At 40.7% G+C, this 21,461-nt stretch overlaps 1 protein-coding gene across 4 annotated transcripts in view; it reads right to left on the bottom strand.

Annotated features, from left to right (window-relative positions):
* Positions 1 to 19,598: 19,598 nt before the first annotated feature.
* The window catches only part of PARP11 (poly(ADP-ribose) polymerase family member 11), a 67,033-nt gene continuing 65,170 nt past the window's right edge, over positions 19,599 to 21,461 (bottom strand). For all 4 annotated transcript variants that reach the window (XM_063110443.1, XM_063110460.1, XM_063110452.1 and 1 more), the window contains one exon: positions 19,599 to 20,063. In XM_063110443.1, the coding sequence (XP_062966513.1) occupies positions 19,747 to 20,063 (317 nt within the window). In that variant the 3' untranslated portion in view covers positions 19,599 to 19,746. The remainder of the gene's footprint in view (positions 20,064 to 21,461) is intronic.

The raw sequence follows: 21,461 nt of genomic DNA, 5'->3' as shown, positions 1-21,461 counted from the left end.
CCAGTGGTTAGTAGTCCTTTTGTCTGTCACAGTGCACTAGCACCCTTTTCCAAGGATTCTCTGCTGTGACTTGTGATGTTCCTGCTTCATTTTTTGCTCCCGCTAAGTGTATTGCCCACAGCACCCCACCTTCCATCTTTCCAAGTAGGAAGGCCAGGTAGTCTTTTGGGCAGGAGTGGCTACTGATCAGGTCAGAGTGCACATCTGACCCAAGGTAGATCAGTCATAGATGGCATCAATCCATGAGGCAGCCTGACAAAACGCACGCTATCCAATAAGAGCAGTAGGAATGAGCTAAGCCAGTCAGAATCTAGGTTGGAGAGTATGGAAGGAATGGATTAGTGAGTACCGAAGGAAAGAAGCAGATGTGCAGAGATGAGAACGTTCGTCATGAGAGGTGCTATGAAGCAGAGAGAAAGAGGGCAGGTATCTTAAAACTGCTGAAATCCTCATAAGTTGTCCAGCTCCAGTTCTCAGGTAGTCCTACAACAAACCCTTTTTTCTTGAGATAGCAGGAGTAAGCTTCTGCTTTGGCAAACAACACACATGCACATACGCATACACACACAATCTAGTAAATAAGCATTCCTACTTTATTTAACAAATTGTATGTTGTGCACTTTTAGGGAAGGTGGGGATACAAAGTTGGGAAGCACCATCTCTCTTCTAGAAGACCTTGGAGTTTGGAGGATAAGGAATGCAGGGAGGACTTGTTCATACACAAGGGACAGTATATTACTCCCTTATCTATACATATGAGGGGTCTTCAAAAAGATCATGGAAAGATTCGTATTATCTTTTAATTCTATTTTCCAGAAACTTTTTGAAGTACCTTCACTGTGTATTTGTACACACACACACACACACACACACACACACACACACACACACACACACACACACACACACACACTTGTTCTCATGCTAGTAAACTATGAGATGGGGCAAATTTCTTCTTTTCTTTCTTTCACCTCCATGCATTGAACTACATCTGACATTTGGTGTAATGTGAATGTTCTGGAGATTACAATCATGGAAAAGCAGAGAACACAGGAAAGCCTTAGGTAGCAAGAGAAGTAAGGCACTTTATAGCTTAGGGTAATATAAGTACAAATACCATATTAAAAAAGTACGAACATGTAATTTCATGCACGTGTGTGCATGTGCACATGTATACATGCATACAAACAACATATATCAAAGACAGACTGAAGCTAAATGGATTTGCCACATCTAGAATGTTTAGAACACAGCTGGACAACTCCCCTTCGATGTATCACAGAATCATGTTTTCTGTGATTTCTAAATATTGTGAATGGCTAAATTACTCTTAACCAAAGGCTTGGAGTCACATGAAAGAGAACAAAGAAGAATGGGAAGAAGGGAACTGGTAGTGCAAGCAGCAGCCACCAGGAGGTAAAAATACAACAGAAAGCAAGAACCATGCTTGGCACATTCTGCTAGAAGACTCCCTAGAAGTGGGTGAAGCTAGCAAACCTGCTGGGGCGGTCTTCATCACTCACTGGCTCAGGATATGTCAATCCTTGGCTACCAAATAAGCCAAAAATTCGCTGCGCCCCCTAGTGGAACTCGGTGGTTTGTCTACAGACTGGATTACCGCATTGTACATACGAGAGGATAATTGTTTCTCTTGTTTGAAGAATTCAGTGACACTTCGTCCCCCGAGGCCTCTAGCTCCTTGTTCATGTGCAGGACTATACACAGGAATCCCTGACTGAGGGGAGTCAATACTGTTCTAAGAACCCCCCCCCAAAATATTTCACTTTCTCCTTGGTCAGTCATTCCAACTACCCACAACTTTTCTTTCCAGAAATTTATCCCTACTTTTTTCTTTTCTTTTCTTTTCTTTTATCCCTATCTTTTCGATCTAGTGGTGATGATACCTTGAACGGATTATTACAGGTGAATAATGGAATGTTGCTATTCATTCACATTTTTTGAGCCTTTCCTGTGTCAGGCTCTGTGGTTTTGTGTGTGTGTGTGTGTGTGTGAGTGTGTGTGTGTGTGTGTGAGTGTGTGCGTGTGTGCGTGTGAGTGTGTGTGCGTGTGTGTAATAGTCCAGGCTGTGTCCTAGGCACTTTACACATATTAACTCACTTAACCATCACAGCAGCCCTGGGAGATGGGTACTATTTCACTGATGAGGAGATTGAAGGACCGAGAGATCGCACAGCCAGCTAGTGCTAGAGGCAGGATTTAAAGCCAAGCTATCTGGCTCCGGAGTCTATACTGCTAGTCATTATGCCATGCTTCCTTGGATACAAATGTATAGCACAGGCCTTATCCTCAAATAATTTAAAAATCCAGTGGTCTATTCCCAGGGTTTGTTATCCTTTCAACATGGAAGCTCTAAGTTCCAGCTCCTCCTGCCCTATCATCTCAAGCATGGAGGATAGTAGGGGTTGGAAACCAAGACAAGGGCCGCTGAAGATAAACCTGTTTTCTCTTTTCAGCTTCCCACTGTAGAACAGGCCAATACCCACTCTGAATGATAATTCGACGATCTTGTCAGGCTTTGTAATAACAAAACTTCAGCCAAAGATTGCTTTAGGGTGATTTATTTGATCCAAGAAAATGATGTACAAATTAAACTACACTTTCCTAAAGAATTACACTATAAGTGCAGGGAGGGAATTTATTACTTTCTTTAAAAGGAGTCTGAGCAGATGAACACATCTGATAGAAAAGCAGGAGACTCATCAGAGAGCTCAGTGCAGAAGGCCTGTGGGCAGTGCGCACTGCAGGTCTAAGGATTTGCTAAATACACCGTAGCCTTGTCCTCTATGAACCAAGTCTGATCAAAATTTCCCCCACAGTGGGTTAACGATCCAAGATGAGAACAAAACAAAACCGAAGAAGTGAAAAATAAACTGTCAAACTGCACTGTTGACAGAGGGATCCTATTTTCAGTGGTTCAGATGCCAGAAAGGGCAGGATAAGAATTAACTCTGCAGATGGTTGGAATGCTGGAGCCCCCAGGTTGCAAAGCAGTAACATAAACTCAACCATCAGGGTCCTAAGCGCCTCTGTAGCTTCTGGCACCTAGCAACGCCCCCAGCCCAGTAGAAAACCTGGGGAATTGTCTGCTTTTTGCAGGTGCTAAGCAGTAGTTGGGGTAGGGAAAGGTAGGCTTGGGCAAATGAGATATCAGGACTGACCTTGAATGTAAATACAGTACTCAGTTCCCCATACAATTTAATTTATGTCTCCCTCATTCCAGTGAACAGGGCTTGCTGTCCCCTCACTAGAGACTAATGCTTTTGGCCTCTCCTCCTTGCAATATATCTATTTTTAATATTTTATATTCCTGAGTGAGAGAACTTATACAGCACTGTGTGTCGGTGCTGGGCTTTGAAGTCAGACTTGAGTTCACATCCTTATTAGCTATCTGACCTTGGACATGTCACAATCTCTTTTGGCTTTAGTTTGCTTATTTGTAAACTTGGGATCATGAAGCTTAGTCCATTGAATTTTGAGGGTTTATTGAAACAATATACATGATTAGAGTTATTATTCTGTTATTACGGAATTCACATTGAGGTGTTACTTATACTTGTAAGATCTGTGTTTCCAAAGAAAGGTAAAATGGTGTAGTAACATCACAGCAAACCCAGACTTCTAAAATTTCTGAGCTGGAAGAGGTTCTGGAGATCCCCTGGGATAGGAAGGGTACTGAAAGGAGGAAGTGTGTGGAAAAGGAAGGGGAGGAATTGAGGAATTCAAAAGACAAACGTCATCTGAATTTAATTTATTCACTATAAAAAAATTTTTTTAAATGTCTACCACTACAAGGGACATGCTAGACATTGTCATTGCCCTGAAGATTGTTGGAGTCTAGGAGGGGAGACAAGGTACAAACCCATTTTGTACTAAGTCTCATGAGAGCACAGTTCTAAGGACAAGCACTTTTCTAATGACCCCCAAGACAAGCAGTATCACAACTGCCCTTGGTCACCAATTGTGTGTCCCAAACTGTAACAGGCAATTCTTTCTAACGTCTAACTAAACATCTCGTGCTGTAGTTTAAGTCCAGTTCCTCCATCACAGAAGATGGAGAGCAGCTGGCCACCGTCTTCTGCGTAATCACCCTCTGGGGAGATAGAAGCTGTTGTTAAGTTCCTCTTGAGGTCTGGATGCATCATCCATCATGGTTTGATGGAGAAAACAGGATGCAGACACTGTACTTCATTTTCGTGGCAAACGAGCTCCCGTGGCAGTGTAGTGACATGGAGAACGGTGCGGGTTTGGCCACTGACAAGACGCTGGGGTAGGCAGCCACCAGGCGGTTGGTGCCTTCCCCTCAGCATGGTAAAGAAACGATGATGCATCCTGATGCAACATTCCATCTCTGTCAGACCCACAGAAGTCCATTCCACAGCTCCAGTTTAGAGGACAGGGAATTTTGCTTCCCATCCAGATAGCCAGTCATCTTCTTAGGGAGAACCAGATGGTAAAATGAGGAGTAGAGAGAATTCAAAACTGTATTTTAGTTCAATCCTGATTAATTTGATCTCACATTATCGATTATTTAAAAAGACACATTTCTTTTGTATTAATCATGCCTTTTATTTTGTATGTTTCATGGTACTTTGACATCCTGCGAGCCCTGCTGGCTGGGAAGAGACTGCCCCTCCCAGGGCTAGCTAATTCCTAGACATAGAAAGGACTCTGCTGAGTGCGCCTTTCAAATGCAAACCAATCAATCCAAAGACCATACCCCCAACCACTGCCTTTATCTAACACTCATGTACCAAGCCAGTATTTCCCCTGCTCTAAATCACCCCAGGGCCAGGTGCCAAACAACCAGCGACCACCCTTAAAACCCAGAGCCTGCTGAAAATACTCAACTATCCCACCTTGCCTCACCATTCCTTCCCTAGAAAACCATAGTAAAGGCTCTGGGCCATGCTTTCCCCTCTCCTCCTTCTGCCTCCTGACTGACCCTGCTACTTCCCCATGTGGACTTGTATGGCACGGCATGTCCCCTTTCCTTGGGAAGTGTAAGTAATAAAACTTCTCTCAATGGCATTGAAGTCTCTGTGTCTGTTACCTTAGCACACCTGGTTAAAACAAATCCTGGGTGTCTTAGTCTGTTTTGTGCAGCTATAACAGAATACCTGAGACTGGGTAATTTATAAAGAACAGACATTTATTTCTTACAGTTCTATAGGCTGGGAAGCCCAAGATCAAAGTGCTGCCATCTGGTGAGGGCCTTCTTACTGTGTCTTCACATGGCACAAGTCGAAGGTCGAGAGAGAGTGAACCCACTCCCACAAGCCCTGTTTATAGCAGCATTAATCACTCATGAGGGTGGAGCCCTCAGGACCTAACCACCTCCCAAAAGGCCCTACCTCTCAGTTCAGTGGCATTGGGGATTAAGTTCCAACACGCGAATTTGGGTAAAAATCTTAACAATTTATCACCTCTTAAATCACTTGGATAATATGCCTCAAATGGTAGTAATTTTAAACCACAAGGTACTGAATAGTGTGGCAGTAATCATGCCCATTGCTGAGGTAGTAACTTCCAGTCCAAGAAATGCTTTGTTATTTGCAAATATTGACCATTAAGCTTCCTTGTATTTTGTTACACTTCTCTCCCAGAAGCTCCACATTTTATACACATAAGCTTTCAAGAATTATTCACAAGGTAGCTCATTCATCATTTCTCTTTCTAATGGTGGTCAGATGGATCACTTCTGTCCTTTAAGAACTCTATGAAAAGGAACTGAATTTTGTTAAATACAAATGGTATTTACATGGTCTGCAAATGTATCATCCTTTTGCTATCATCAAAACAAAAAACATCGATGAACATGCATCTCAATTTCTTTGTCAGCATTTCCATCTTCCTTTTTTGCTTTTCTCCCTTATTTCTTCACATCGTGCTGTCAGTGCCCCTCTGTTTCCATCTGAGGTTCTTTCCTGACATTTATCCTTTAGAAAGTGCTTTGCTTTAATCTACTTTCTTTCTCCTGCAGCAGAATCCAATAATACCTTGTTTGCATTACAGCTGGTCTCCTGAGACCAGACCTTCACATAAAGCAAATTCAGTTTGGCAAACAGGGGAAGCAAGAGTCCTGGTTAAAAATTTTGTCTTGGTCAAAATCATATAGTGATGCAAAAGCTGAATTCAGGGCTTCTGACTTCCAGGTAACTAATGGGAATCTTGGGCAATAATGTCTGTTATGGAGTGAATGTTTGTGTACCCCAAAATTCATATGCTGAAATCCTAACCCCCAATATGATGGTATTAGGAGGTGGGGCCTTTGGGAGGTGATTAGGTCATGAGAATAGAGCCCTCATGAATGGGATTAGTGCCTTTGTAAGGAGACATGAGAGCTTGCATGTTCTCTCTGGTCTCTGCCATGTGAGAACACAAAGAGAAGATGGTCACCTGTGAACTAGGGAGCAGGCCCTCACTAGACTCTAGATCTGCTGCACCTTGATTTTGTACTTCCCAGCCTCCAGAGCTGCAATACATTTCTGTTGTTTAAGCTACCCAATCTGTGGTATTCTGTTATAGCGGCCTGAACTGCCTAATACAACATTCCTCCAAAAACTGTAACACCAAGTCTGGATGATATGATCTTTTAAGAAGCCTTTTGGTCTGGATATATTTTCTGATAATATACTGTTAGAAATTAATACAGTGATTAAATAATATATCCAGGTAGGTCTGGGTTACTATGACCCCAAATTCCGTGCATTCCTGGATATTTATTACAGCCCTCTGTTCTTGTCCAGTGTTAGAAAACAAATTTATCTCCTGTTTGGCAGATCCACTTGTGGATGACACAACGGCTGAGGGATGGCTAACAGTCGGGCGACAGAATTAAGATAAACCCTGCATTTTCTTTAACATTATACTTAAGCACTTTCCCATGTCCTTATTCTTCAGGAAGACACGTGATATTCCATCTTATGTATATGCTACAATATATTCAACATTCCCCTATTTTCGGTCAGGTATGCTGTTTCCAATTATTATTTACTTATATATTATGTTACAAGGCCATCATTTTATATAAAAATAATTTAACAGGGACAAATGTAAAGACTTTTGCTTAGGCTCAAAAACTAAATCATATAATTATAGACACGGTTTTTGTGGTTTTCCAGCAGTTTCTAAATAAAAAATCTAGGATTTTTTGTTGTTGTTTACAAGTGCAGTATTTCCCAACAGTGCAATCAGCATGGTGTTCAGATCAGGAAAGCATTAATTCCACTGTGCTCTGTGCCAGTCACATTATATCTGAAATACTGTGTCTGTTCCAGGTGTCACCCTTAACAAGCAACATGGATAAATATTTAGAAGAGTTTAGTAAAATTTGATAGTTATCAGATGAGGGATGACTAAAAGAAGTGAGATATTTAACCCTGAAGAAGAAAAAAACTTAACGTTATGAGATGTTAGATTTCAAATACAAGAAAGAACATTTTGGGGAAGATTAAACTTACTCCAGTGCCTGAAAGCTGTGAGGTAGATTTTAGAAGAGGTGGCGTAGTGCGGTTAAAAGAGAGAAACCCCAAAGCTAGTGACACCCTAATGGACTTTAATAGTCTGCCTTCCTCCCACTAAGGACCATGAGATTGGAAGAGCTGGCTAAGATCAGAAACGGCCTGAGTGTGACACTCTGGTTCCTCCTCCTCTACAGCTCTCACTCTTGGAGGCTGGCATTCTTCAAGGTTCCATTCCCGGCCTCTCATCACTTTCTACTATTAGCTTAGGTGAACTTAGCCACCTCCACAGCTTTAACAACCACTTATCTAAAGATGGCTTTTAAATCTACATCTGTAGTCCTGACTTCTCTTGAGCTCCATTACCATGAGAAAAGTCTTTTCAAATGTAATATACCAAAAATCAGAGTTAATTATCTTCCTGCTGTCATTAGTCAGGACTCTTGGTTGTGTATGTCAGCTGGCTTAGGCAAAAAGAATAATTTATTGGTTTGTGTTAACCAAACCAGCTTCTTGCACATATAAAAGACTACTAGAGTCTCTAGGTTTGTAACTTCCTGGATTCATCATCAGATTTTCCTTAGTACTGACTCACAATTCAGAAATACTAGGGAAGGCCTCAGATTGGGTCACATGCCCACACTTCGGCCAAATGCTGTGGTCAGGGTACAGAGTATGAGCTACTGTGATGGAACCAACTCGAAACTAGCGTCCATCCTGAAACAATCACTATAGCTAAGGAAATAGGGTCATGTAAAAAAAGAGGGGGAGGGGGAGAAAGACTTCATTAGGTTCATGGACTCAAGTTGGGTCAGGGAAGAACAGGTACCTCTGCTGTTCCCAGGAAAAGGAAGCAGTGCCACGTAGACAAAATAGCAAAGCCCACCACACTTCCCCATGATGCTATGTCTTCTGTATTCTTAATCTGAACCAATGACATCTCTACTTACCTGTTCTTACAAACTGTGCCCCAACTTCTTAACAAACTTTCATTGGTTCCCCAGACAAAATCCAAACTCCTCAGCTGACCATCCAAATCCCTTCCCAGCCTGGCCCCAACCTGTCTTTCCAGCCTTGTCTCCCCTCAGTCTTCTGTTCCACTCCCTGCCTCCCCCTCACACCCGTACACCACCGCTGCACTTGCTACAGTCCTACAACACACAGAGCCCTCTCTTAGTCCTTCACATCTGCCCACACTCATCCTTTGCCAGGATTGAATTGCCCTTTCTCACTTGTCACCTAGTATTTTCCTTCAAGATTTAGGTAGAATATTGTCTTATCCTGAGGTTAAGCCTGCCCTACTCTCCAGGAATATCTGATCCCTTGACCTTCCGTGTTTTCCATGACACTGAATTCATATCTCTGACCAGAGATTTATTTGTTTACATATCTGTCTTTTCATTAGGCCAAGAGCTCATGGAAGGCAAGGATAACAACTTATTCATCTTTGAAGTTAGTCCTAGCACAGGGCCTGGCATGTGATTGCTGGTTCATAGTGGATGGTTGTAAATGTTTGATGATGAAAGTGACAATTTAAAATTCCAAATTTTAAAGATTTGGTAGTATTAATAACAGAAACCATATTTTAACAAAGTTAGGGCTTCTTTTCCTCCTGCTTTTCAGAAATGAGAGAGGATTAAAGGGTAATGAATGTGTTAACTTGGTTTCATGATTTCTACCTCAAATACTTGAAATTTATTAAATGCTATTGTAGCACCCGCTGCCCAGTAATGCCATATACTTCTGAAGCTTTTCCCCTGTCATATTAGGCCAAAATGTAGGTATATTTTATCTTCCCTGGGTTCAAAAGTGTACAGCACGCCACTGGCAGGCAAATGGACAATGTACTTGTGGAGCTGGCCACACACGTTAGACCATCTATTAGACGACTTGAATACACATTTTCAGTAATTAGTTTTCTTCCCTAGATTAGATTTCAAGAGTCAAGATTCCAAACAGTTGCCAGGTTTACAAGTACATTGCTATTACTAATACAGAACCTTTATATGTGAGCGCCCTAACTTTGCATAGGCACTAGACTTTATCCAGGATTATCTCCATCTCATCCTCTCTGATTAGCTTTCTCAGTGGGAGCTGAGAGCGTGAAGCCCACCCAGCTGCCTCCTACCAGCCCAGCACATTACCTCTGCTTTGGTGGTGACGTACCACTCATCAAGTTGTATCATTTACAACTTACCCTGCATTGTCTCATGCATTTGGGGGAATTCTTCAAAATCTAAGGACACCTATGAGGATGTTTTCTGCCTGGAGATGTCATCTAATCTATGAGGTCACAGGAGGAACACCTGGGAAGTCACACGCTGGATCTCATGGTCCTTAGTAGTATCATTCCTCTTATTAGAATGGATGGAGCTCTCAAAGGTCTACTTGCAAGAGGGAGGACCAACTTTCTCTAAAACAACTCCAGGTACACTGAAAATACCTTCAATCTCTGCCACTTTATCCTTTATTTTTGTATATTTTGCTTACTAGATTTTTTTTTTTTTTTTTTTTGGTCCGTTCTCCATTTTATGGTCCACATCAGATCCTAAACTGGAAGGACTAGGAACATAAATTGATGTGGAGAATTGGTATCTCATTTTCATAATGACAGAGTTGAGAGAGTCAACGGGGAGCAGAAACTGTATATCACAGAAAGTCAGAGCTAGAAGGGACCTTTAGGCAACCCCCTTTATTAACAGATGTGGAATTGAGGCCCAAGAGGAGGAGGTGACCTGCCAAATTGGTAGAAGAGCCAGGACTAGATCCAAGGTTGATGTAATTATTTGTAAAACCAACAAATATAAATGTGGATATTTGAGGCACTGGGACAGGCACTACCAGAAGAACAGAGAAAATTAAGTTACAACCTGGCCCTGAAAGACTTTACAGAACAGTGATGATGGGATACTTAACTCAAGTCTGTGACAGCCTCGATGTTGCAAAAGCGTCAGTGGCTACTGTTGCTTCTGCTCATGTTGGCAATGAAAAGGTACAAGGGATGTCCAAAATCACACTACCCCTATCCACAACCCTGCCTGCCCCCCAGCCCACTAAGGGTTGACTGGAATGGATGGATACAGACGTCTGGAAGCCAGGGGAATGGGCATTAAGGACACTACATCACAGACCTGTTCTCATTTAAGTTGCTTGGGCTTTCTGTGGCTTGGTTTTTCTCACCTACATCCCAAGTTCCTTGCATTTCTTGAGAGGAGGAGGATGGTGGTGAGATCCAACAGCACAGCACAGCAGTGTGAATTCTCCCGGACCACTTGGGCCTCGAATCATGGTCCGACACGGGCCCTTCTCTTGGAACAACCCAGCTAGCAGTTCCTGGTGTCTGAGTATTGAGCAACTAGTGTATGTTAGACACACACAGTCAGCAACTGTGCATCCTATGTCACACAGCCTCAGGTAATCCTCACAACAGCATTAAAGGCAAGGAATTAGCAGTTCCAAGAAGTTCATCAGTTTCTCTAAGGCTACACAGCTAGAAAGTAGCAAATCCGGGTCTGTAACTAGGATGGTCTGACTCTAAAGCCTATGCTTTTCATTAGAGCATACTGCTTTTCAAGCATAAAATTATATGACATGTATCTTTTTAAAGTGCAAATCTCATGATATATACAAATTTTAAATGACGGATATCATGGTGCAACAAAGTTACATTGATAGATCCCTGGACTGGGAATAAGGATGCATGGGATCTTTGCCTGGCTCTGACACTGAAACATGACCACAGACACTCTGTTCTTCCTGTCTTTCACAGTGGCAAATTATCTGACCTCACCTCAATTTTGTAGGAACAGCATAAAAATTACACCTTTCAAAAATTTGTAGTGCACCAAGTTCAACTCCTCAGACTTTGAGAGAAGTATTTCAGAAACATGCAACGTCGGTATGTCATAGGTTCCAATTCTAAGCTAAGTTTATGGCACATCTTTTCTGACATACATTTTGTAAAGAGCAAAGACTATTGTATATCGTATTCTGAGGTGTTCACGTTACAACTTTGAGAACCTAAGTACCTTACTTGCGCCAAGGCGGATGGCAAAACTTGGGGGCTCCATAACCTGAGAATGATGTAGAACACTGTCGATGGATAAAGAGTTGGGGAGTAAGGCAAGAAGGACCGACCGCAGAGGATTAGGACCGGGGATGGATCGCTGAAGAAGTTAGGTTCAAAGGCGGACTCATCGGTAGTTGTCTTTGTGTTTACAGATTCAGAAAGTGCCCAACAATGGTTTGTTGAATTAAATCAAATCTCATGAGGAAAGAAGGGAAACAATGAGATGAGAGCATGTGATACGTTTGTTTAGGAAGAACTTTGAACAGGCAAATCTCTAGAACATTAGAATAGTTTGCTACTGGGATGGGGTCCACTTTTCCTAGCAATTATTATAAATGGGAAAAATACCTATCCTAGGTGGATTTGACAAGAGGCTGTCCCACCTGGGATAATCAACTGGATAATTTCTGGAATGTCCTTTTACCTGTTTTCTAAAATTTAGCTATGAACTCAGTGCCCAGGTTTTGTTGTGCCAGTTCTGAAGTACAATGTTGCCATCTAGTGTTGTTGCTGTCACATGCAATAGCACCCAACTGCCTATACGCTTGTCTCATTAGGAAAACCCCCAATAGTGTAGTCTTTGCCCTTTCATCGGACAAAACAGACCTAAATAGTAAAGCCGTACAGAAATTATTCATTGAATTAAAATATTCTTTTGATAAGAATGTAAGAGTAGTTAGTCCAGCACTGTACCATGAAAATCCAGGGTTCATGTACACCGTCCATGGGTTGACTATGTAAGGGTGCTACAGGGAACATGCAGGGAACTTGTTCTGTGTGCCTTTAATGGGTAGATATGGACCCCAGTGGTGGTGTGGGGAGAGAGATTACAGATCAAGCAGAAGTTGACATTTAATTTAGCAAAATGGTTGGTTGAGACGATCTAAACCTCTTGATCCTAGAGTCGAGCTCCTTGAAGGCAGAGTTTTTACTGTCGTGTCCTGCGTTTAGCATAGTGCATGGTATGTTGTAGATACAGGAACTCACTTGGTGTTTTGTTGAATGAACATACAAGGGTACTTCAAAGAGTTTGTGGAAAAATAGAATTAAAAAATAACACGAATCTTTCCATGAACTTTTCAAGTACCCTCATATTCACTTACGATTTCCCTGAAGGAAAAAAACTAGCCCAAATAAAACCTGGGCAGGTTGAGAAAGAATGAAAGCGCAGCTACCGCCATTAAGAGATTGGCCAGGCACTCACAGCTAAGCCATGCCACTCTGTTGGACCTAAACTATCTCACAGGAAACCAGCCTCAGGCACGGTTGCTTTGAGACCATGATAACATGACAAAACAAGGCCACTTCATAATTTTATCTAAGCACAGACAAAAATAAGGTCACTGTGCCACCCACAGAATACCAAACACCCTTTCTCTCAGCCAAAATGTGGCTTCTGCTTCTCTTTTACTGATTAGAGTTTATCCTTGGCTAGTGTTCCCTTCCTATAGACAGGATTTATAGACATACCAAATCACAGAATTGGCCCTGCTTTCTGACAGCGTCCAATCTACAGTGAAATCCCAGTTCCTCAAATCACTGAACTGAAGCCCAAATCCTATGAACAGTTCTAACACCCTCTTCCCGGGACAGTCCCCAGTCCCCAGGGTGTGTTCTCCCTTGCTGCAATGAGTAATAAACCTGACTGCTTTAACTTATGGGGTTGTTCCTGGCGGTCTTTGAATGAAGCGCACTGACCAAGTAAAAGCTAAGAAAAAAAAAGCATGTTCCTAACCTCAAGTGCAGTATAAATTCCATATGAATCCTACCTTTGTGAAGGCTGTGTTAGTTACAGAATAACTCCTGAAAGAGGAGGGGCCTTACACAGTAATACCCATGAACACCTATGTTTTCTATGTGCCAGACATCACCTGCACACTTTACATGTATTACTTCATCTAATTCTCACAACAACCTTCTGGGGCAGACACCCCTATTATCCCCATTTTGTAGATGAAGAGACAGAAGCACAGAGAGGTTAAGTAACGTTCCCAACATCAGACAGCAGCTAAGTGGTGAAGCCAACCTGGACATCTGACTCCAGAGCCCATGCTTCAAATAAATAGGGTTTTCAAGGCAGCAGGGAGGAGTGTGAGTGTGTGTTCTGGGGGAGGCAGAAAGCATGAGCAAACAGCAAAGCCAGGAATACAGGTCAGATCAGGTGGCTCCCAAGTTGGTGCCTGATCTTATTCTTAAAGGAATAAAGTGGAGGTATTGGGCTTGAACAGTGATTCTCTGTTGAGTGTCAATCAAACGTGGCTTATAATGCCCACAGCTTCCACATGTTATCTACGAGACACTAAAACATCATGAGCCCTTCAGAAAAGATATTTTTTAAAAAGGAACAGAAGAACACAAGAAGTGCAGTTGGGATTAATTAATATTGCAAAAATGATGTGAATTACATTCTGGATTGTGACTCTCCTAAGCTGCTTTGCCACGGTGAAGTCAGCACAAGCCACTGTCAGAATCAGCTTCCTGTATGACCTCCTGGCAGAGGGCACAGCAAAGCTAAGAAGCTGCAGAAAACACAGATGGATCTGGCTTAAAACCTGTGTTCCAGTGTCATGAGAAGCCGCTTACAAAAGAGTAAGACCAATGCTAAATCCTTAGATACAGAGCTGCAAGTGAGAGAGCTCAAACAAGCCAACTTCTCAGGCTGCAGTGCTGAAGAGTTAAAGCCGAGCAATCAGAGTTGACAAAGTGAGTTACACGATCTTACAGCAGGATACCGAGAGCACTTACAGCGAGGAATGTACTGTCTGGGTGTTAGGAATAGTCAAGACATCTCTTCACCTGAGATGGGTGGAGCACAGTTCCGTATAGGAAGGGGGCAGGGGAAAGAGAGAGACTACATGAGCTCCCAAACCACCTTCCATCCGACAGCGTCTGGAAACATGAGAAGTAAACCACTGCTGTGAAAAGGTGAAGGTTAAAAGATGAACTTTGAACTTCTTCCCTAGATATTTAGGGCTTACCTGTCCCTGTATATATTACTCACTCTAATCAGGCAGCCCCCAAATAACTGTGTACTCCACATTTCTTCGAAACACTCATTTCTTCCACCTGTACTGCCCCAAGCAACACCATAAAATTACACATAGGGAAGGGCTGTGGGCTGCCCTTGTTTGCCACACTCTTCTTGCATTTAGTGCAAAGGCATAAAAATAAGTAAAATTACTTCACTAAAGTTTCTAATCAAAAATAATTTTTGACAAGGATTTTGTTTTTCCTTTCCTTGCCGTTTCTCCCTTACCTTTTATTTTTCTCTGTTACAAGTATTGTACATAATGTATAATTTCATCTAGAAATTGACTCTTTTTTTTTTTAACTATAGAAGCTTTATTATATATTTTAAAAAATCCAGTAGTGTTAGTCTGCTCTCCCTTTTCAGCATTTTTTTTCCTACTCAAAACGCTTCCATTTCCTATTTTTTTTTTTTAAATTTTATTTTGTCGATATACATTGTGGCTGATTATTGCTCCCCATCACCAAAACCTCCCTCCCTTCTCCCTCCCCCCCTCCCCACCAATAATGTCCTTTCTGTTTGCTTGTCGTATCAACTTCAAGTAATTGTGGTTGTTATATCTTCTCCCCCCCCCCGGTTTTGTGTGTGTGTGTGTGTGTGTGTGTGTGTGTGTGTGTGTGTGTGTGTGTGAATTTATATATTAATTTTTAGCTCCCACCAATAAGTGAGAACATGTGGTATTTCTCTTTCTGTGCCTGACTCGTTTCACTTAATATAATTCTCTCAAGGTCCATCCATGTTGTTGCAAATGGCAGTATTTCATTCGTTTTTATAGCTGAGTAGTATTCCATTGTGTAGATGTACCACATTTTCTGTATCCACTCATCTGATGATGGACATTTGGGCTGGTTCCAACTCTTGGCTATTGTAAAGAGTGCTGCGATGAACATTGGGGAACAGATATACCTTCGACTTGATGATTTCCATTCCTCTGGGTATACTCCCAACAGTGGGATAGCTGGGTCGTATGGTAGATCTATCTGCAATTGTTTGAGGAACCTCCATACCATTTTCCATAGAGGCTGCACCATTTTGCAGTCCCACCAACAATGTATGAGAGTTCCTTTTTCTCTGCAACCTCGCCAGCATTTATCGTTCAGGGTCTTTTGGATTTTAGCCAGCCTAACTGGGGTTAGATGGTATCTCGGTGTGGTTTTGATTTGCATTTCCCGGATGCTGAGTGATGTTGAGCATTTTTTCATATGTCTGTTGGCCATTTGTATATCTTCCTTAGAGAAATGCCTACTTAGCTCTTTTGCCCATTTTTTAATTGGGTTGCTTGTTTTCTTCTTGTAAAGTTGTTTGAGTTCCTTATATATTCTGGATATTAATCCTTTGTCAGATGTATATTTTGCAAATATTTTCTCCCACTCTGTTGGTTGTCTTTTAACTCTGTTAATTGTTTCTTTTGCTGTGCAGAAGCTTTTTAGTTTGATATAATCCCATTTGTTTATTTTTCCTTTGGTTGCCCGTGCTTTTGGGGTCGTATTCATGAAGTCTGTGTCCAGTCCTATTTCCTGAAGTGTTTCTCCTATGTTTTCTTTAAGAAGTTTTATTGTTTCAGGGTGTATATTTAAATCCTTAATCCATTTTGAGTTGTTTTCAGTGTACGGTATGGATCTAGTTTCATTCTCCTTGACTCTTTGTTTTAAGCAAACAAAATATTTAATTAAAAATAAACAAAATAACCTTCCCAAGCAGAAAGGAAAACCTGGGGACTAAAGCACAACTAGACCATTATAAGACTCCCTTTTGTGTTATTCCCCACAACCTGGGAGGTGATCTCAAATACCTGAATAGCCAGGATCAAAATCTGTAAAGATGTCAGACTTCTACATCATCAATCAAAGCTCAACTGAAGTTTTACCACAATGATTCTTAATAGTTAGCCCAATGGAAAACTTGACTTCTTTCCACAGGTAGCATTGATCTTCCTGTCCCTTTCTCTCAGCTCTAAAATTAGGATATCCTTTGATACCTTCCTTTTTTTGCTAATGGAAGATTAAAGATTAAATGAAATGTTTAACTGGCTTCAACAGGAATGACTAGACACGCTGGGAGTAGCTTGAGGTTGGATGGACTGTGGGAAGTATGCTGTTTGTGTGAAAGAGATGCACCTCCAGAACTGCTCCTCTGAGCGCAGGCTCACACCAACAGTAAGATCAAGGACCAGGCCCTGATCTGTTTTGGAATTTTCGACAACGCAAAGTAAGTGATTTTCCCCACAGGCTATCTGATTAGCTGTTGCTCATGATGATTCAAAGTAAAAACAAGAGACTTCCCCCATCTGCAAGTGGGGTACATAAAAGGTACAGGCAATAAATTCCTGAGAGTCCATTAATTGTAAGCTAAAAACTTAGTTATAAACAATGCAAGGTGGAATTGAGACACAGAACTCACAGAAACAAATACGTGGCTACTCAGACAGCCAAGAACTGCTACGGAAGGCTTTAATCACCACATGTAAAAACAACATATTCGTATATCAAAAATGGCACCAAATTCTTTGTCATCACCATCAACATTCTAGAAATGAAATGATGCACTTCTACAAAACCTTCCTGTTCATAACTGAAAGATTTATAAAACTGTTTTTATAAACACTTTTTAAAAAAACCCTGAGGCTGATATCATTAAAGTGCAAAAGAAAAGTCACTATCAGCTGGAATTTATTCAAGGTTGAGTTTAAAACCATTTATCATTAATTTGCAATGTCTTCTCTCTACTCTTTCCTTCCACATTACGTGGTGACAAAAGGGAAAATTGGCAAATGGCTGTGTTATATCTTATTATATACAACTAATCATATAATTCTCAACTCAATCTACTGACCAAAACAAGGAAATAAAATTTTCATATCCATTAACTCTACACTATATTTTAAAATAGAGCGTACTTCAAAAAGTTGATGGAAAGATTCAGATTATCTTTTGACTTTACTTGCCATGAGTTTACACTCCGAGATACCCGCGTACGTATCAACGTCAGTTCTTTCTTGCAAGCGGTCGGCAGCATGTTCACAGACGAGAGTGGAACGCGCACTTTCCCACGATGCCAACGGAGGACGCACGGCGCTGTGCTCACTCTGAACAAGCCAGCGAGGTGAGCGCCAGGCCTGCATGGCCTGCCTTGCAAGCATTTTACTATGGGCTCTTGGTCACTTTGAGATAAGCTCTGCACATACCTAAAAGAAAAATACCTCCCTAACGTTACAACAGTTATTTAAGTGCTGACAGAGGAGGTGAGCATGTTAAATTGTTAAAAAGAGAGCCATGTTGAAGGGGGAACTACGTCAACATTCTTTAAATGTAAATAACAAATAAATAGAAAAAAATGATTTTCAAAATCTGAATTTCTAATGTCTCTAACAGTGTTTTTTGTGACTGAGTCTAGAGCCACGGCATGCTACCTCTTGCAAGACAGCCTAGTGACTTTGCCTCCAGTTATCTCCATGATGATCTGAGTTTTAAAATATGTTGTTTCTAAATATTCCCACACTTCATCTAAACTGGCAGTTAATCTGCAAATCTCAGTCAAGAATCTTTGTTGCCACTTTGTTTCAAAGTTTTGTACATGCAAGTTCCTGTGTACTACCTACTTTCCACTGCACAATTATATGTATTCAGGGCTGTAACAAAAATCTGGGGATATATGGCACTTTAAGAAATGCCATCCCTCCAGTGCGCTCACTGGCTGAGCGCGGTGTGGGCAACACCAAGCCAAGGGTTGCTATCCCCTTACCGGTCACAAAAAAGAAAAAAAAAAAAAAGAAAAGAAATGCCATCCCTAATCCTTCTATACTCTACTTTTATTATTTCTTCGTGCCTTCCCAATTGAAATGACTGAAGTGAATATAGGTATGGACACTTAACAAGAATTTTTTTTTGAAAAGTTAAATTGTGTTCACTAATTCTCAGCCAATAAAGACTGAACAATTATACGGGCAATTCCCCATCTGATACTTGAACTTCTATAGAACATCCCTAACAAATTGTTGTCTTGCCTTTGCTAGAATACCCTGAGGGGCAGGAATCTGTTCCAATATTACTTATTCTTCCTTACAATAGCATAGAGAAACAGATGGAACTAGGTAAACAAACTTCCATGAAACCTGAGTATGAATTGTATCTAACTTTTCAAGAGAGTCAGTAGACTGTCAATTGCTACTCAAAAGGATAAACCAAAGTCATCCCAAGCATCCTGTGCTTTCTGCAATGATTCAAAATGGACTCAAAATACAAAATGGATTCAAAACACAACTTAGAAATATGAAGTTTAGAAATCATTGTTGAATGTGTATGTGTCATAGGGGAGCAGATATAAACATCTTAGAAGTGACCATTGTAGCGACTCTAAAACAAAAAGAAATAAATGTTTTGAATAATAAAGAAAAGTTTCACTTCGGAGATGCAATAAACATCTTACATAGCAAGTCTTGGTGCAAGAATTCAAGAGTCTGGTGGATGAACTGTAGGCCGATCTCAGTCTGCAGTGCTGTCAGTTCCGATGCAGGAGGTGAAGACAGTGACGGGAGTGAGTCTGAAGCTGCAGCCTGCTATGCTAAGGCAACGGCAAGTGGGGCGCTCTATTTTCTCCTTCTGGCTTGTTTGCCAGCACTGCAAATAATTTTCTTGTTTCTGGTTTCTCTCAAGGTACTCAGACTTTTCCAGAGTTTTAAATCTCCCCTTCAGAAGATCAACAAAGCAACGTGTTGATTGCTGGACCTCATAATACCAGAATTCAATTTACAAAGGATCGATTCCTCTAAAGGGACAAATTCATGTCGATATTTTTATTTTTTGAACATATGTATAAATAAGTCTACTTGAACTAAAATCATTTATCCTGATAACACGCATGTAAACTTTAAAGACTCTGAATGACCGTGTTGAGATTCAGCTGATTCAATTTTGAATATCTTTCATCCCTATATGTTAAAATGGCAATGGTATCTATTTTTAACAAAGACTATGAGTAACAGACAAAAACAAAACAACAAAAAACCAACCTTAAAGTCAGAATGTATTTTTATATGGAGGCCACTTTTTTTTTCGTATTGGTTTCAAAAAGTATCAGATAATTAACATTTAGTGGCTGGATGACAGGAGAGCAAATATTCCTGCAAAAAAGAATAGAATTTCCTTGATCACTGAGATTTGGAAGTGAAATCAATGAAAGTGTATCAAGTACTCAGGATAGATTTGGTTGGCATCAAAAACCACAAAGATCTTTGGATTCCAGGTATCATCCACACAGCTGTCATATAAATTTACATAGCTCCCGTCTTTGGAAGGAGGTCGCATGTATTTGGAGTCTCCGTTTATGTAATCTCCAATTAGCACTCGAGCAAGAAACATAGATTTATATGTTCTAAGTAGATGCCGCTGTTGCAAGCTGACACCATGAATTTGGAATGTGTTTCCGTGCTTTATGTCATCTTTGCAGAAGCGACTGGAGTAAGCAGCATCTCTAGCAAAATAGGTTCCTTAAACAAAAAGGACCAAAAAAAAAAAAAAAAAAAAAAGCCAAGATTACTCCTAAGAATATTCTGAACACAAGCAAAAACATCCTAATTGTCAGGAAAATAGACACGTGGAATGGTGTAACAAAAACAGATATGGGACTTCCTCATCTGCAGACCTTTAGAAACGAATGGAAATCCATCTGTTATGGACAGCTGTGGTGCAGACGACCATAGGGATAGATTTGCTAGTATAGACCAGTCCTCACCACACCCCCACCACCCCAACCAAAATGTCACTCCCAGACTTCTATTTTCAAAAGAAATCTTACAAAGAAACCCAATAAATAAAACAGATAAAAACTGTTCTGTATTAAAAGTGTGGCAAGACCTGAGTTCTTACTGCTTGGTCCTCCCTCCCATTTCTGTTTCCTCTACCACTTTCTCACCTCACTACCCTTGTCCAACATCCAGTGAAGCACTGGAGAGCACAATGAAAACTACCTGTCTACAAAGATTATTTCAAACCCCAAGAAACCATATTTCTATGATAGAGTAACAATTCAATAATATTTCTGGAAATTATAGCACCCCATATACAGGAAAAGATTTCTCTGACAGTGTGATGCTATTCATATCTGAGTACTCCAAAGGGAAAGTTTCATGGTTCACTGACTAAATATGAAAACTCAATGAAGCAGCCAACTCTTCTGAAATGGTAGTCATGAGAAATTGACATCAAGGGAAAACTTACTCTAAAAAATTTTGGAAATGAATTGTAAAGTCTCATATTCACCCAATATTGATGGGAATTATGTAACACTTTTCTGATCCTCTTACTGTTAAATAAACGGTAGTAGTTCAGTAGTTCTTTTAAACATTAATTTACTTTTTCAAAATGTAGCATATCCTCATTCTAAGTGGTAGTCAGTTCTCTTGCTGGAGGTAAGGTACAAAGTAAGGACCAGAAAAATAAATGTCCATCCCTTACCTTTTCCCTCACATCTCTCCTTAATTTGCTTCAGTAGTGGACACAGATTGGAGAACTTGGCCTTTCACAACATTAGAAATAAGGTAAGGTATTCCCCCATTATTCCTTATTGCTCATTAATATTCTTACCTATCATTTTCTAAAAAACAAAACAAAACAAAAACACTAGTACCTATACCAGTGCACAATATAATTAATTTGTTTTATCATTCTTTATATATTTGCCATAAAGCAGTTTAGTGTGTAGGCTTATATACAGAAAGAACTTACACATGGAAATCAAATATAATGCAGAAATTGGCTAATGTGGACATGATGCCTTATCTCGATTGGGACTTGTGGATCTATTTAAACTGGTAAAGGTGTAAGACTATTAAGATTCTTCCAACTTATACATGTAAAAAGTGACTATTCTGTGGCTCAGAAACTCT

This window comes from Cynocephalus volans, chromosome 1 (assembly GCF_027409185.1).
Source record: "Cynocephalus volans isolate mCynVol1 chromosome 1, mCynVol1.pri, whole genome shotgun sequence".
NCBI classification, from domain to species: Eukaryota; Metazoa; Chordata; class Mammalia; order Dermoptera; family Cynocephalidae; genus Cynocephalus; species Cynocephalus volans.
This window is presented reverse-complemented; position numbering and strand designations above follow the sequence as displayed.